This window comes from Myxine glutinosa, chromosome 11, assembly GCF_964187855.1.
Source record: "Myxine glutinosa chromosome 11, kmMyxGlut1.1, whole genome shotgun sequence".
Classification (NCBI taxonomy): domain Eukaryota; kingdom Metazoa; phylum Chordata; class Myxini; order Myxiniformes; family Myxinidae; genus Myxine; species Myxine glutinosa.
The window spans coordinates 27,757,553-27,772,511 of NC_136271.1; the positions used below are offsets into that span (position 1 = coordinate 27,757,553).

Below are 14,959 nucleotides of genomic sequence, written 5' to 3' on the forward strand. Positions count from 1 at the left end.
GGGAGCTGCTGGAGGCATCACATTTCAGACACGAAAAAGAAAGAGGGGGCGAAAAACTGTCGTTACTGAAGAACTCGCAGCCGCTCTAGATCGCACAAAAGTGTCAGACCGCAAAGCCGTTTTTGTTATAGCAGAAACTGCCAAAAGCTTGGGACAGAACATTGATGAACTTGCTCTAAACAGAGACTCAATTCGCCGACAAAGAGTACAACACCGAGTCCAGAGATCTGCAAATATAAAGGCGGAGTTTCAGGGTAACGTTCCCCTTGTTGTTCACTGGGACGGCAAACTGATCCTTGATCTAATTGGAAAAGAGAAGGTTGATCGCCTGCCAGTATTGGTTTCAGGGAAAGGAGTTTCTCAGCTACTCACAGTTGCCAAGCTTCCATCTGGAACAGGCGAGGCTCAGGCTGCTGCTGTCTTTGGAGCCATTGAAGACTGGGGCGTAGCCGACAGCATCCGAGCTATGTGTTTTGACACGACCAGCTCAAACACTGGTCGGATCGCTGGTGCCTGTGTCCTCCTAGAGCAGAAGCTTGAGAAGGAGCTCTTGTCACTAGCTTGCAGGCATCACATTATGGAATTGATAAATTGGTGCAGTGTTCCAAGTGTGTATGGGATTGGGAGCCAAATCTTCTCCCGAGGTTCCACTCTTCAAACGCTTCCAGGAATACTGGGGATTCATAGACACGGCCAAGTATGAACCAGGGATTGCAGCTGATGATGTGGCAAGTCTAGTGGAAGACATAAAGCAAGGCACTATCGATTATGCCAACAAGCATCTTGAACAGAGTCAGCCGAGAGATGATTATAAAGAATTCTTGGAACTTGTGATTGTCTTTCTCGGTGCTGCTCCTGCCAGAGGAGTGCGATTCATGTCACCCAGAGCAATGCACCACGCCCGCTGCATGTCCAAAGTAATATACTGTCTCAAGATCTGGATGTTCAAGGCTCAATTCAAACTGACTCCTGCAGAAAAGAGAGGATTACGTGATGTGTGTGTATTCACAGTATGTGTCTACCTGACAGCCTGGATCTCTGCACCTCAAGCAGCAGGTGCTCCTTACAGTGACCTGTTGCTGCTGAAGTCACTGCTTGAATACTCATCAATCCATCCAGCCATCTCAAAGTCAACATCACGCAAGTTTTCCAATCACGTGTGGTACTTGTCACAGGAATTTGTTAGCTTGGCTTTCTTCGACAGTCGGGTCAGTTCGGCAACCAAGAGACTGATGGTGAGTGCCATGAAGAATGAAGAAGACCAAGATCAGGATCATTCCAAGCGAATCACTGTTGCTCTTGATTCATTCAAGGACAAGAACTTGGAAGATTTCGTCACAGCAAGGTCAATGAAACCTCTGCGAATGATGGAACTTCCAGATGGATTTCTCGCGGTTGATCCGGACTTGTGGGATGACAGAGACGACTACAAGCAGGCTGCAGAAACAGTCAACTCTCTAAAAGTTGTCAATGACTACGCTGAACGTGGAGTGGCACTCATTCAGGAGTACAGTGGGTTGATAACCCGCGATGAAACTCAGCTGCAATTCCTGCTGCAAGTTGTCGAGGACCATCGCAGAATGTACCCTGATAGCAGAAAACATACACTGTCCGGGATGCCATGAAAATAATAAATTTGGGGTTTGCTGGACATTGTCAGAATGATACTATGAACTCTGTCAGAAACTGAACAAAGAATTCACTATTAACGTGTTCAAAAATAAATACTGTGTTCAAGTGTGTTGTTTAAAATAAATTAAGATATAGTCTGATATACTCGTAATTCGTTGAATTTTTATAATTTTCATAATCTTTGCGGCCCTTGTGCTACCCCTAAACATAATAATTTAGTGCTCAAACTTTTTATACAGTGTTCCTATATTATATGGAACAGATTAAGTGGGTAAGACTTTCAAAAATAAAAATTTAGTTTTTAAAAATTTTTTAAGCTCCACCGTACACCATAGTAGTGAGGTCACCATAGTGGTGAGGTCACCATAGTGGTGAGGTCACCATAGTTGTGAGGTCACCATAGTTGTGAGGTCACCATAGTTGTGATGTCACCATAGTTGTGAGGTCACCATAGTATTGAGGTCACCATAGTATTGAGGTCACCATAGTAGTGAGGTCACCATAGTAGTGAGGTCACCATAGTAGTGAGGTCACCATAGTAGAGAGGTCACCATAGTAGTGAGGTCACCATAGTAGTGAGGTCACGATAGTTGTGAGGTCACCATAGTAGTGAGGTCACGATAGTTGTGAGGTCACCATAGTAGTGAGGTCACCATAGTAGTGAGGTCACCATAGTAGTGAGGTCACCATATTTGGAATATTGAGAAGGGACTTAGCTGTAGATCTCAATATGGGTGCATGTCCATTATTTATGGAGGCCGGGATCATGGTCGTTTGTGCTTTATTCAGCAGGTGAGTAGAAGCATCTGGAAAATAAATTCTATTTTCAATGAAAAGCCAGTGGAGGTTTTTTTTTTGTATGTGCGAGATATGTTGGCTTCTTGGAACTTTCTCAATAATTTGAGTGTGGGTAGAGTGAACATTATGAGGGTTTGGGGATACAAGATTTGGAAGCGAACACACCACTGAGGCATTCGGCCTTATCATTAGCCGATTCAGCTGGGGTGCATTTTGAAGGGAGGGAAGGTTTTGAGGGGGAGCTTGAGAAAATATAGACTATAACTCATATCTGACATGCTCTATTTCCCCCTCTAAATGGTGGTTCAATCTACCTGTGACATGATATTTTCACAATTAAAAAATCTGTAAAATCCTCAATTTTCATCCGATTGACTTGAAATTTGAATAGGATTTACATATTGGCTAACTGAATTCAACCACCAACTATTTTTGAGATCCGCGTAGGCCAAAATGTCAACGCAGGCCAAAGGTCAACAACACTTTCATATTGAGCATCTGTAAAAAATAATTGAGCATCTGCAAATAATTAATTAAACTGTAAATAATTCATCATCGGTAATCATAATGTAATCATAATCATCATAATCATAATCATAATTCAATCATAATCATCTGTAAATTATGTAATCATAATCATCTGTAAATAATTGAGCATCTGTAAAATTACTAAAGGCGATATTCCTGAACACAAGACTAAATTATGAGAATAAATAAATTATTAGATTAAATTATTATTATTGTTATTACTAGATTATTAATTATTATTAAATAAATAAATTATGAGAAGCGACTCTCCCAATTTTCCCAAAGGATCACATTTTCGTCATTATACTCTCATGTGCTAAGAATGCACAGTTACCGATATAGTAGCCTGGGAATAATATGGCATGTTTTAGTATCACCCGTGAAAGTTTTTAAATATTTTAACATAATCTACATAAATATATAATTTTTCATTATAAATTGATGCAGATACTGTACCTAAAATCGGTGCTCACCGAGGCCCTCTAGATGCCATTAGACCGATTTATAGTAAGAGGATCTAATTGCTCCTGACACTTGCTGAAATTGCTTACCAATCAGTGTTGATTGCCAATTTAAACTTTGCCGAAACCCAGCGGAATCGATAATTTCCGACTGTGAATGTGACAGATCTTTATTGATTTATAATTGCAGTTGAACAATGTTAATGGTAGAACAGAGCCAATATTTTTTCATTTATATCCATGAAATTAGCCCAATCCCAAGAATGGGAGCAGACTCTGTAGCAGGCATGGCACAATTCAATTCCCTCGTATTTTCATATCCAATATTTCATTTCCAAGAGTTTTCCCACCCACACATTCCTTTCAGATATTTTAATGTCTGCACAAATAATGTGTGTAGCAATAGAATAACCTGATTTATGGGTAAGATGGACTCGATCTTACCACCCAGCCATTTGATGATGTGATCTTTTTTAACATCGATGCCCTACTGTGGCGGATGCATACATATCATAAAGAGATCAGAATCATTGGAATCTCCTGCGATGAAGCTGATTCTGAGGGCCTTTCACTCACTCACCGCAGGCAGGTTGGTGGTCTTTCTGTCTTCTCCCGACTCCTCTCCGGCCTTGCCCCCCAGCTCTGCCTGTGCTCTGCCCCCCCAAATATTCCTACAGGTCGCAAAAGATCTGCCAGCAACCCTCTTATGGTTAAACTGCCAAAATGAAGACTCTCTGCTCACCTTCACTCCTTCATTCCTCTTTTTTCCCGCCTCTGGAACAAACTCCCCCACTCCCTTCAATCCCACTCCTCCCTCCAGGTCTTTAAAACAGCTGTTCACCACAATCTCTTATCTTCCCCCATCCAAAACCTTGATCTTTTCTACCCCCGTTAATTCACCCCAGATCCACTTTTATGAAATACCGACTTCTTTACTGGAAGTCCGGGCAGTGTCCATGTGTTTTTTTACCTATCCCCCCCGCCTCTTCCCATGCCTACTCCCCCCAAGCCCTCTTCCTCCCACAGATCTCCCGATGTCCCTGCTCTACATCTTGTTCTCCCGCTCCATTTATCATATGTTTTATGTGTCAGTCTGTCTTTTTGTGATCAATGTTAGCTCTTACACGAGCCTCGATATTGTATACGAAAAAAAACAAAAAACGTATTAAACTAGATTCACTGTATATACGTATGTTCATGTAGAAAATGAGAATCATCATTAAAGAGATCCAGGACACAAACCAGATGTCCATGACATATATTCAGTCATTTTGTATGCAGCCAATGGCTGCTTGTTCCATCATTGCTGGTATCGCAGCAGTGCCGCGGATGCAGTGGCCCCCTGTAGGGTATAGCAGGAATCTGGAACTTGGCCATGGTGCCTTTTTTCATAGTTATCATTTTACTGCCCAATCTGAATGGCTCTGGGGGTATTAATTAAACCACAATATATCTGTGTTGGTTGGTACCACGCATCGACCAGACCAGGCAGCTAGGTTATCCCCTCTCCGACGATCATAATTTAACCTTCTGGGTTTTAACCTAAAGTCTGATCATGACATTGTACTGAGATCAGTTTCCAGAAGGTTAGAATTCAAACTAAATTGATATTGTTGGCTTGAGTTGGATTTGAAAGCATAAGCAAAGGGGTGCCAGTTAGGTGTCCTCCTCAATCCATAATCACTGTTGTAATTATGAAGTTCATCAAAGGAATGTAGTCTGAATATTCTTGGCATAATGGAGTGACGTGCACTGTTGGTTATTTTGAAGAATCAAAATTGTCATCTTGAAGCATGTAAAGGACCCATATTTTTGGGTAAAAGTAGGTTTTTGGGCCAGTTCTATGGCTATATAGACACACCAGGTGTGTTGTCTCAGCCTATCATCCTTCCGAGGTCGTTAAAATGAGTACAAGCTTTCTGGGATGAATGAGGCATTTGAGTGTCCTGTGTCGGAGTGGAAACTCGTCCAGGATTGTGCCCAATAACCCAGGGAACTGCTTCGGCAGCCGCATGCATTTGAAGATGCAAAAAGGAGTTTGGCTTATTTGTGATTATCATGAAAATTACACCAGCATTTTAGGTGTTGCATTTATGGTGGTTCGTATGTACTCATGTGCAGCCTGCCAGTGCAGCTCCTTGGGAACAATACCTGGAACCCAGAGCTGTGACCCCGTGACTGGAGCTTGCCACTGCAAAAGACTGGTTGGAGGCCGGCGCTGTGACCACTGCTTGGTAAGAAGCCTCGTTATTTTACGGTCACTCCACTAATCTAAAAAACGGTATATCATGCCCATTAGCTTAAGGATATAACTTGCACATGATTGATTCATTGCTGAAGCAAATTAGTTACATTGTCTCTGAAAATATTTCAAATTTGCGATTTAAATGAAGCAAATATTTCCCCAAAAAAAATATTCAATAAAACAAACTGAATACAGTAATTGAAATTTGCTTTAATTGACATCTTGTACTTAAGTTTATTGCGTAGTCGGTTTGTAGCTTTTTCACATCTCTTTTCTTGTGTTTGACTTTATTGTTTCTTTGTTGCCTGAAAGAAGTCTCACTGAAATGAATGAATGAAATAAATACTGATTAAATTTGTTCCTGTAGACCTGTGCATAACCAGACAACAAAAGGACTAAATCCTGTAATGAGTTAATAAAAAGTAATGACGAACAACTATTTGTGGAGCTCATCTTTAAAAATAGAAAACATAAGCAAATGCAGACAAAATGTGATAAGAATGAGTCATTGGTAAAATTGCTTCCCATATCACTTTGGGTCACAACACACGAGCAGGGGTACCCAGCGTTGCCTGGTGCTGTTCTGGTCCTGTTGGCATTTTGAAGAAATAAAATTTTGTTTTTTATGCCTACGCCGACAAAGTCGCCGGAGTCATTATGTTTTCGGGTTGTCCGTCCGTCCGTCCGTTTGGGCTAAACCTCGTTTTTCTCAGCCACCATATGTCCGATTGAGACGAAACGTTCAGGGCAGGAGGGACACCCATGCAGAATGTGTTTATGTTAATTGTGCCGTAATAGGTCACGTGGTATGGCAGCCATCTTGGATTAAAAGCAAATAATTAAATAATTATTTCTTGGAAACCGCTGAATGGAAAAAATTTGAAACTTGGCACATTGTCAAGTACTCCCATTGGGGAACAAAAACCTGATAATATCATAGGTGAAGTGGTATACCAGCCAAAAATGTTAATTTGTTAAAATCCCTTCTCTGAAACTGCTTCACCGATCGATGTGAAACCTGTCATAGACAAGAAGGATTTCTGAGAAATGTGAATGTTAGGTGTATTTTTGGGTAAAAGTTGGGAACCTCACTTTTTAACATAATTAGGGTGTGCTGAATTTGATTAACCCGGTTCCCAAGCCGAATTTTGGGGTTTTGACCTTCTAATTAGCATAAACAAAATGGCCGCCAAATTGCCCTTTTTGGACAATTTCTTTGAACAAGCATTTTTATATCATGTATATACATGCAGCTCTTTTACTTTAACTTTACAACGTTTACCCCAAAATGCACCCAGAAGCTTATACATGGCCTTTTTTCATAAATCCGTCGAGTCTATCAAGGCTGGTAAAAATGTGAAGGGATTGAAAACAACTGAAGGGATTTAAATCGAACTTGTTTATTTTTATGACAGTGAACGAGGGCATCTACCCGTTGTGGGACTATGCGGTGGTGTTACGTGCTCTTCCCCAAACCCTGGTCACGGTGTACCTCCGAGCCCCGAGAGGAGTCACGGCAGAAAAATGTGTTATTCTGTATGTCAAAGATCAATGGAGAAACCACACCAATTGTTACTAACAAACAAGTATTGTATTAAGGTCACACAAGAATAACAGTACAATAACAATAGTAATCAATTGTACAACCAATATATCATTTTCCTATGATGGTACCATCAGTTCGTACAAGGTAACTCACTGTGCTCCAAGTGAGTGACACAAGAACATTCCCAATGTCTCTATTCCGGCATCAAGCCAAAGTCGATCCGCTCCAGTGATCATCAGAACGATGTCGTATCGAGGCCAGAATCCCGCTCGGTTGACAGTCACACTGCCAAAGATGGGCAAAGGTACCCTCCAGAAGTGACGGGGAAATCACACTTTCAGGTATGGACGTTCATCGGCTCCCAATCGGCGAACCGCAGATTTCCCACTCAAAAGCCACATTACACACACACACCAAGTTAACATCTGGATGCGGTGAAAATGGTTGAAGCGAGGTGAAAAACCTGGAGCGATGCGAAAATCGGGCACGAGTTAAAATGGCCAACAGTCCGTTCTCGAGACGTAACGGCACTCTAATGATTCTCTTCGGAATCAACCGCAAAACCTGTCACGCAGGTTTATCTGTCACAGCGATAACAACTGTCGCAGGAATCCTTTTCCCAGGAAACACCAAAGTTCGCTAGTGACCTCCGTTCACCAGCGTTTGCTCCAGACCTCCAAACAGCTTGGCTTTCTTGTCAGACTCCCTCGCTCCGCCCTCTTTTCTTTCTTTCTCTTCGTCCGGTTCCAGTTTCTTTTAAAACATTAACTTTTTTTACCTTTTGAAAATAGTAATCTCTATTTCACTTAAACGACAACAATAGTAGTACATGAATGAAATGAATGAATGAATATGAATGATCGTTTTAAGGCCATTTTCCCCGCTAGAGCGGGGGTTAGCCTTGCGGGCCCCATGACAATCATGGTTCCCTGTTTGAAGCAATGTTTTTATGGCCGGATGCCCTTCCTGACGCCAGCCCTTGGTCACGCTCTTACGATGTGCAGGGATACGGTGTACCTATTCTAAACCAGGGTACACACCGGGATCATTCATCCCAGCAAGCTGGTACTCGATTTGCCGACCTCGGAAGGATGACAGGCTTAGTCAACCCCCCTGGCGTTAATTCAGCGATCGACCGGGATTCAAACCCAGGATCCTCGGATCCCAAGCCGGCACCCTAACTGCTAAGCCAACACCAACAAACATCGGATTACCAGTAATACATGCAACCAAAAGTGTTTACAGTGGATGAGAACCACTACAACGGAAGTGACGAATCCTTAACACTTCCCCCCCCTCAAGAAAGAAAGTTGGAACATAGTGAAAACTTTCTTTGCATGCAAAAACTCTTCTAACAAACAAAAGTAAAACTCACCCCCAAATGATCAATTCACGTGAGCAACAATAATTAATATTTCCCAAAATAAAGCAACAAAACTTCCAAACAACCTACAGGAATTTCCAAAGTTAGTTCACTCTGGATGAAGCATCAGCAACGATATTGTCCCTGCCCTTTACATGCTCAATTTCCAAGTTGAACTCCTGTAAAGCCAAACTCCATCTCATCAACCTCTGATTTTTATTTTTCATTTTTTTGAATGAAGGTTAAGGAGTTGTGATCAAAAATCCAAAGCAAAGCAAAGCTATAGCACTTTTTGAAGGAGGCCGAGCTGATAGCCAGGTTTCATGGTGGTTGGGTGGTGAGGCCTGGAAGTATTCACTGCATGGACGCATTTAGGAATGTGGAGTTCACGGGTTAATCCGTGTAGGAATCTTGGCTCGGCTGCTCCTGAGCACTCAGTGCTTCCAACTCTTCTCTTGATCCTAAAAATCATAATCACGGTTGTAGATTCGGGTGCTGTAGTCGCGTGAGTAGCGGTCCCCATCTCGGCTGCCACCGTAATAGTCATCCCGTCGAGAGTTGCCAAAACTGCGCTGCTGTTGCTGGGAGCCTCCGTAGTTATCATGACTGCAGCCGCCACCAAAACTACTACTCCCACCCCGGGAGCCATAGCCACCCCTGAAACTACCTTCATGTTTTCCTCCTCTGTAGCCCCCTCGACGACAATGGCCTGCCTTCTCTACTGTTATGGTCCGACCATCCAAATCCTTGCCATTCAAATCCTTTTCTGTATCTTTGGCGTCCTTTGTGTTTTCAAACGTGAGAAAGCCAAACCCTCTCGACTTTTGCGTCTCCCTGTCTTTTATCAGCAGCACTTCCAAGAGTGGTCCATATTTGCCAAAGATAGAGTCCAGAACATCTTCACTTGTGTCAAAGTTCAGTCCACCTACAAAGAGCTTGACAACATTGCCTCCATCCATGACTTGTGTGTGCTGACACTTAGTTTCAGGGTACTCGACAAGAAGTGCCTGTGCAAAGCGTGACGTGAGTACCTTCTCCTTCTCTTCAGAGCGCTTCCTACCCATAGCACGAGTCGCGGCACAGGATGGAAAGATACCCGGAATCTCCTGCTCCAACTGTGCAGTGTTATTTTCCATACTAGGCTTTTCAACAAACATCGGATTACCAGAAACTCGACCACTGGCCAAATCATTCCCGATAACAAAAGAGATTCCCTCTACAGGTAGAGTGACTTGTAACCCCACAGTGACCGGTCCTGACACCAAATCAGACTTCAAATGGATGAGATGAAGAGGAGCTTTAACATAGCCACCAACCCCCTGTAAAAGAACACTAACACCATTTGCCGTCTTCTCTGACAATGGCAAAATGCCTTCAAGCATCAAAGATTAATGTGCTCCTGTGTCCTTCAATACCCTAACAGGTCTCTGGTTCGTTAAGTCTCCATCCAGTGACAGAAACCCCTCTGAAATAAAAGGTTTGTAACCCTCTTGAACAAGATCGTTCTGTGATGCCGTAACTTTGGCATGGGAACTTTCACAAGGCACTGTCCTCCAAGGACGATTTCTCGCATTGGCCAATGCATTCGGAGTTGTACTGGTTTGACTCCGCTCCTGATTTTTCCTTTTCAGGGCGTAACATTGGGACATCAAATGCCCAGGTTTCTTGCAAAAAGCGCAAGTAGGCCCGGAGGAAAAATTCGTGGTCTGCCTCGGCCCCCCCGGAAGATAAGTCTGTCTTGGAACTGTAGTCTTCTGATCACTAAAAGTCACGCTATCAGATTTGTCCCCATAGTCATCTCTAGGCCGCCTCCATGAATATTTGTTCTCCACACCTGATTTACCATAACTCCCCTGGCTAACTCTAGGCGGGAAGTTAGGTTTGTGGAACCCCATCCTGTGTGTCAAGGCATAGTCATCTGCCACGGTTGCTGCCTCATACAACTCTGGTACTTTCTTTTCATCCAGATGTAGCCTACTTTAATGTCAACGTGGACACACTGTTTGAATTCCTCCACCACGATCAATTGTCGTAACAGGTTGAAGTCTTTCCCAATCTCCTTCGAGTCACACCACCTTTCAAACATGGTTTCCTTCATTCTGGCAAAGTCCACATGGGTCTCACTCTCCCTCTTCCTGGCATTCCTGAATTTTTGCCGGTAAGTTTCAGGGACCAATTCATAGGTTTTGAGAATGGCTTTCTTCACCTTCTCATAATCCGCACATTGGTCAATCTGTAAAGCCGAATAGATATCTTGAGCTTTACCCACCAAAACACTTTGCACTAACATAGTCCAGGACCCCACAGGCCATTTTAGCATTTGAGCCACCTTCTCAAAATGTAAAAAGAACTTGGCTACCTCCTTTTCATTGAAGGGTGGAACCAGCCTCACATGCCGACCAACATCCCAAGTGTTCTGACTAGTTGTCGAACTAGCCGGCATGGATACTACTCTCTCCGTTCCCCCAGTAATTCCAGCTCCTTGAGTTTAAGTTGCTTCTGATACTCCATGTCCCGTTCCTTTAACTCCCTTTCGGCTCTCCTTTCATCTGCTCTTTCCTCTGCTCTTCCTTCTTCTTCAGCTCTCCTTTCCTCTGCTCTTCTCTCCTCGAGTTCTCGTTCCTGTTCTGCTCTTCTTTCCTCGAGTTCTCGTTCTCGTTCTGCTCTTTCCTTTTCCGCTTTCCCTTCCAACTCTTTTCACCTTTCCTGGCTCTGCAGTTGCATCTCCATTTTCCAGGGCTCCACATTTCCTTTTTCCTCGGGTAACCAATCCAAGGCTACCTCTTTCCATGTTCCTTGTCCCACCAGAGATTCTACCACCAATGTCTGCATCTCTGCTTTCTTCATATTAACTCGGTCCTCCAAGTTAAAATATTTGGCCAATATCATGAGTTCCGATCTTTTTAACGCCTGGAACTCTGCCTCATTAGGGGACGCCACAAACTTTTCTGCGTCAAACACCATGGTGACTATCAGTTAGCACCTGTTGACCTTCACACAAAAAATTTCAAAATTTTTTTTAAAAAATATTTGGGAATGTTAGAAAAATTCCAAATTTGGGAATTTAGGGAATGTTAGGGAATTCTATCCCGGGCGGGACCCCAATTTCTGTTCAGTGCTCCTCCCCAAACCCCGGTTACAGTGTACCTCCGAGCCCCGAGAGGGGTCACGGCAGAAAAATGTGTTGTTCTGTATGTCAAAGATCAATGGTGAAACCACACCAATTGTTACCAACAAACAAGTATTGTATTAAGGTCACACAAGAATAACAGTACAATAACAATAGTAATCAATTGTACAACCAATATATCATTTTCCTATGATGGTACCATCAGTTCGTACAAGGTAACTCACTGTGCTCCAAGTGAGTGACACAAGAACATGCACAATGTCTCTATTCCGGCATCAAGCCAAAGTCGATCCGCTCCAGTGATCATCAGAACGATGTCGTATCGAGACCAGAATCCCACTCGGTTGACAGTCACACTGCCAAAGATGGGCAAAGGTACCCCCCAGAAGCGACGGGGAAATCACACCTTCAGGTATGGACGTTCATCAGCTCCCAATCGGCGAACTGCAGATTTCCCACTCAAAAGCCATGTTACACATACACACACACCAAGTTAACGTCTGGATGCGGGAAAATGGTTGAAGCGAGGTGAAAATCCTGGAGCGATGTGAAAATCGGGTGCGAGTCAAAATGGCCAACAGTCCGTTCTCGAGACGTAACGGCACTCTAATGATTCTCTTCGGAATCAACCGCAAAACCTGTCACGCAGGTTTATCTGTCACAGCGATAACAACTCTGTCGCGGGAATCCCTTTCCCAGATAACCCCAAAGTTCGCTAGTGACCTCCGTTCGCCAGCGTTTGCTCCAGACCTCCAAACAGCTCGGCTTTCTTGTCCGACTCCCTCGCTCCGCCCTCTTTTCTTTCTTTCTCTTCGTCTTCGTCCGGTTCCAGTTTCTTTTAAAACATTAACTTTTTTTACCTTTTGAAAATAGTAATCTCTATTTCACTTAAACGACAACAATAGTAGTACATGCAACCAAAAATGTTTACAGTGGATGAGAACCACAACAACGGAAGTAACGAATCCGTGACAGGAGGCATATTGGCGACACAGTCGTATTGTTCTAGTTTTCTCTGTTGTTTGTGGGGACATTAATCATTTCCCTGTATCCACTAAGGCAATGGTTCCCAACCTGTGGTACGCATACCACTAGTGGTACGCGAGGGCCTTCCAGGTGGTTCGCGACTCAACCTTTAAAAAAAATGATTTGGCCTGATAATTTTTTTATTTCTGATTTCTGATATATTTCATGATTTCCGATGTGCTGTGAGCAAAGTTATGCCCCGCATCGACCAGCTGGTGGAGAAGAAACAGATGCAGCCCTCGCATTAAATTGAAATAAGCCTGTTATCTTATCGAATTGAGTTTTTCTGGAACCAGGTGGTACGTGGATTGAGTTTTTCTGGAACCAGGTGGTACGCGGCGACGGTACGGGACCTCCAAGTGGTACTCGATCAGAAAACGGTTGGGAATCGATGCACTAAGGAATGGGATCGAAGATCATTTAATATAACCTTTCACATTGCTACAAAGACTTAGGTATGATAGAGCAATGAAAATTCCCCAAAAATGAACTGTAAAAATTTTTTTCCCACGAAAACACTCGGCATTCATTGACGAGCCTCAAAGTTTGATGAAGGTTGAAATTCTACATACTACAGGGTGAATCAGAATAATGTATAAATACTTTAAAGTGCTGTATTTTTTAGTTGCCATGATTTCTTTTCATGAAATTTTGTGCATGTATGAAATTTTTGCTTCCATGTTGCTTTATTACTTGCAAAATCGAAGACTTTTCAAGTATATTGGTTGATCTTGTGCGGTATTCTGTCTGTCTGCTTGTCTCTTTCCTACCCTCGCCAGAGGAGAGGGTATTGCATTTGAGTCTGTCTGTTTGTCTGTTTGTTTGTCCGCACAGAATAAATATGATTTTCTCTACAACCGTTGGTCCGATTGACAGGAAATTTTCACCATAGGTGCAACTCCACCTGTATAATTTTTTAATGATACTTATAACGTCATAGGTCACGTGGTTCGGCCGCCTACCTGGAAAAATCGAAAAACTTTGCACCTCTATATCTTGGAAAGTGCTGAATAGAAAAAATTGAGACATGGCTCATTCTAAAGAACTCTACATGGGGAATAAAATATGCTAATGATGATGTCAAAGTTCCTCCATTATGATGTCATAATTCGACAAGCACAAAACTTCATCCGATCAAGATGAAATTTCTTGAGCATAATCTAGGAATAAATTAGTTTAGAAAAAAAAGAATTATGAAAAAAAAAAATAATAATAATAATAATGACGTCATCGGTCACGTGGTTTGGCCGCCATATTTATTTTAACACAAATGCCTTAAAAAACACTGAAAATACAACCTGGCGAGGGTTTGCAATCTCTGATTTTCTTGTTTGTTACTTGCAAAATCGAAGACATTTCAAGTATATTGGTTGGTCTTGTGCTTTATTTTGACTTTCTGCTTGACTGTTTGTTTATCTGTCAATCGCCTACAAGTCACCATTTTAATCCAGTTTTCAAAAAACTTCACTAGATAGTAAAGTTGGTCTATTAAAGAAGGTCTTCTAAAGAAGGAAGAAGCCTATTGATTTTGAGGTCCAAGGTCATCTTGCGGTCAAATTTCTAAAATAGCCATTTTCATCCGATTGACTTGAAAATTGACCAACATTTGCATATTGAGTCAATAAGTTGGGAAACCAGATATTTTTGAGGTCAAAAGGTCAAATCAAGGTCAAACTTACAAAATCATCCATTTTCATCTGCAAAATCGTCAATTTTCATCCGATGGACTTGCAAATTAAACAGCAATTGCATAGTGCTTCACTGAATTTGGAAACCAACTATTTTTAAGGGTCAAAGGTCAAATCTCTAAAATCATCAATTTCCATCTGAAAAATAATCACTGTTCATCCTATTGTTATGAATTTGGGTAGAGGAATATCTAGAGCCAGATAGATATGTATAGGTAGGTATCCGACTGTCGCGATAGGGAATCTACCCTGTAATAAGTTCTGTGTTAATCCGGTTTGTCGGGATAAGCTGTATTGGTGTCCCCGCTACGAGGGAGCAGGGCGTGCTAAATAGTGCAGGGATTATGGATAAGATTCCTTTGTTCGTCGTCTCCCCTGTCGCCAAACCTTTGTCCCTTATGGCAATGCATACTCATATAAACACTTAGATAGGTCCTTAGTGCACAACAGTAATTAAATTCCCCTTCCCTTACAATGACCTTGGAAGAAGACCGGCAGGAAGCCAGATCGGGACACCGCCGGTTTCCGGTAATGTGCAACGA

General features: G+C 42.5%; 1 protein-coding gene across 2 annotated transcripts in view; it reads left to right on the forward strand.

Annotated features, from left to right (window-relative positions):
• Window positions 1-14,959, forward strand: part of LOC137436520 (laminin subunit beta-2) — a 280,979-nt gene that overhangs the window by 81,985 nt on the left and 184,035 nt on the right. For both annotated transcript variants that reach the window (XM_068130380.2, XM_068130381.2), the window contains exon 11: window positions 5,541-5,653. In XM_068130380.2, the coding sequence (XP_067986481.2) occupies window positions 5,541-5,653 (113 nt within the window). The remainder of the gene's footprint in view (window positions 1-5,540; window positions 5,654-14,959) is intronic.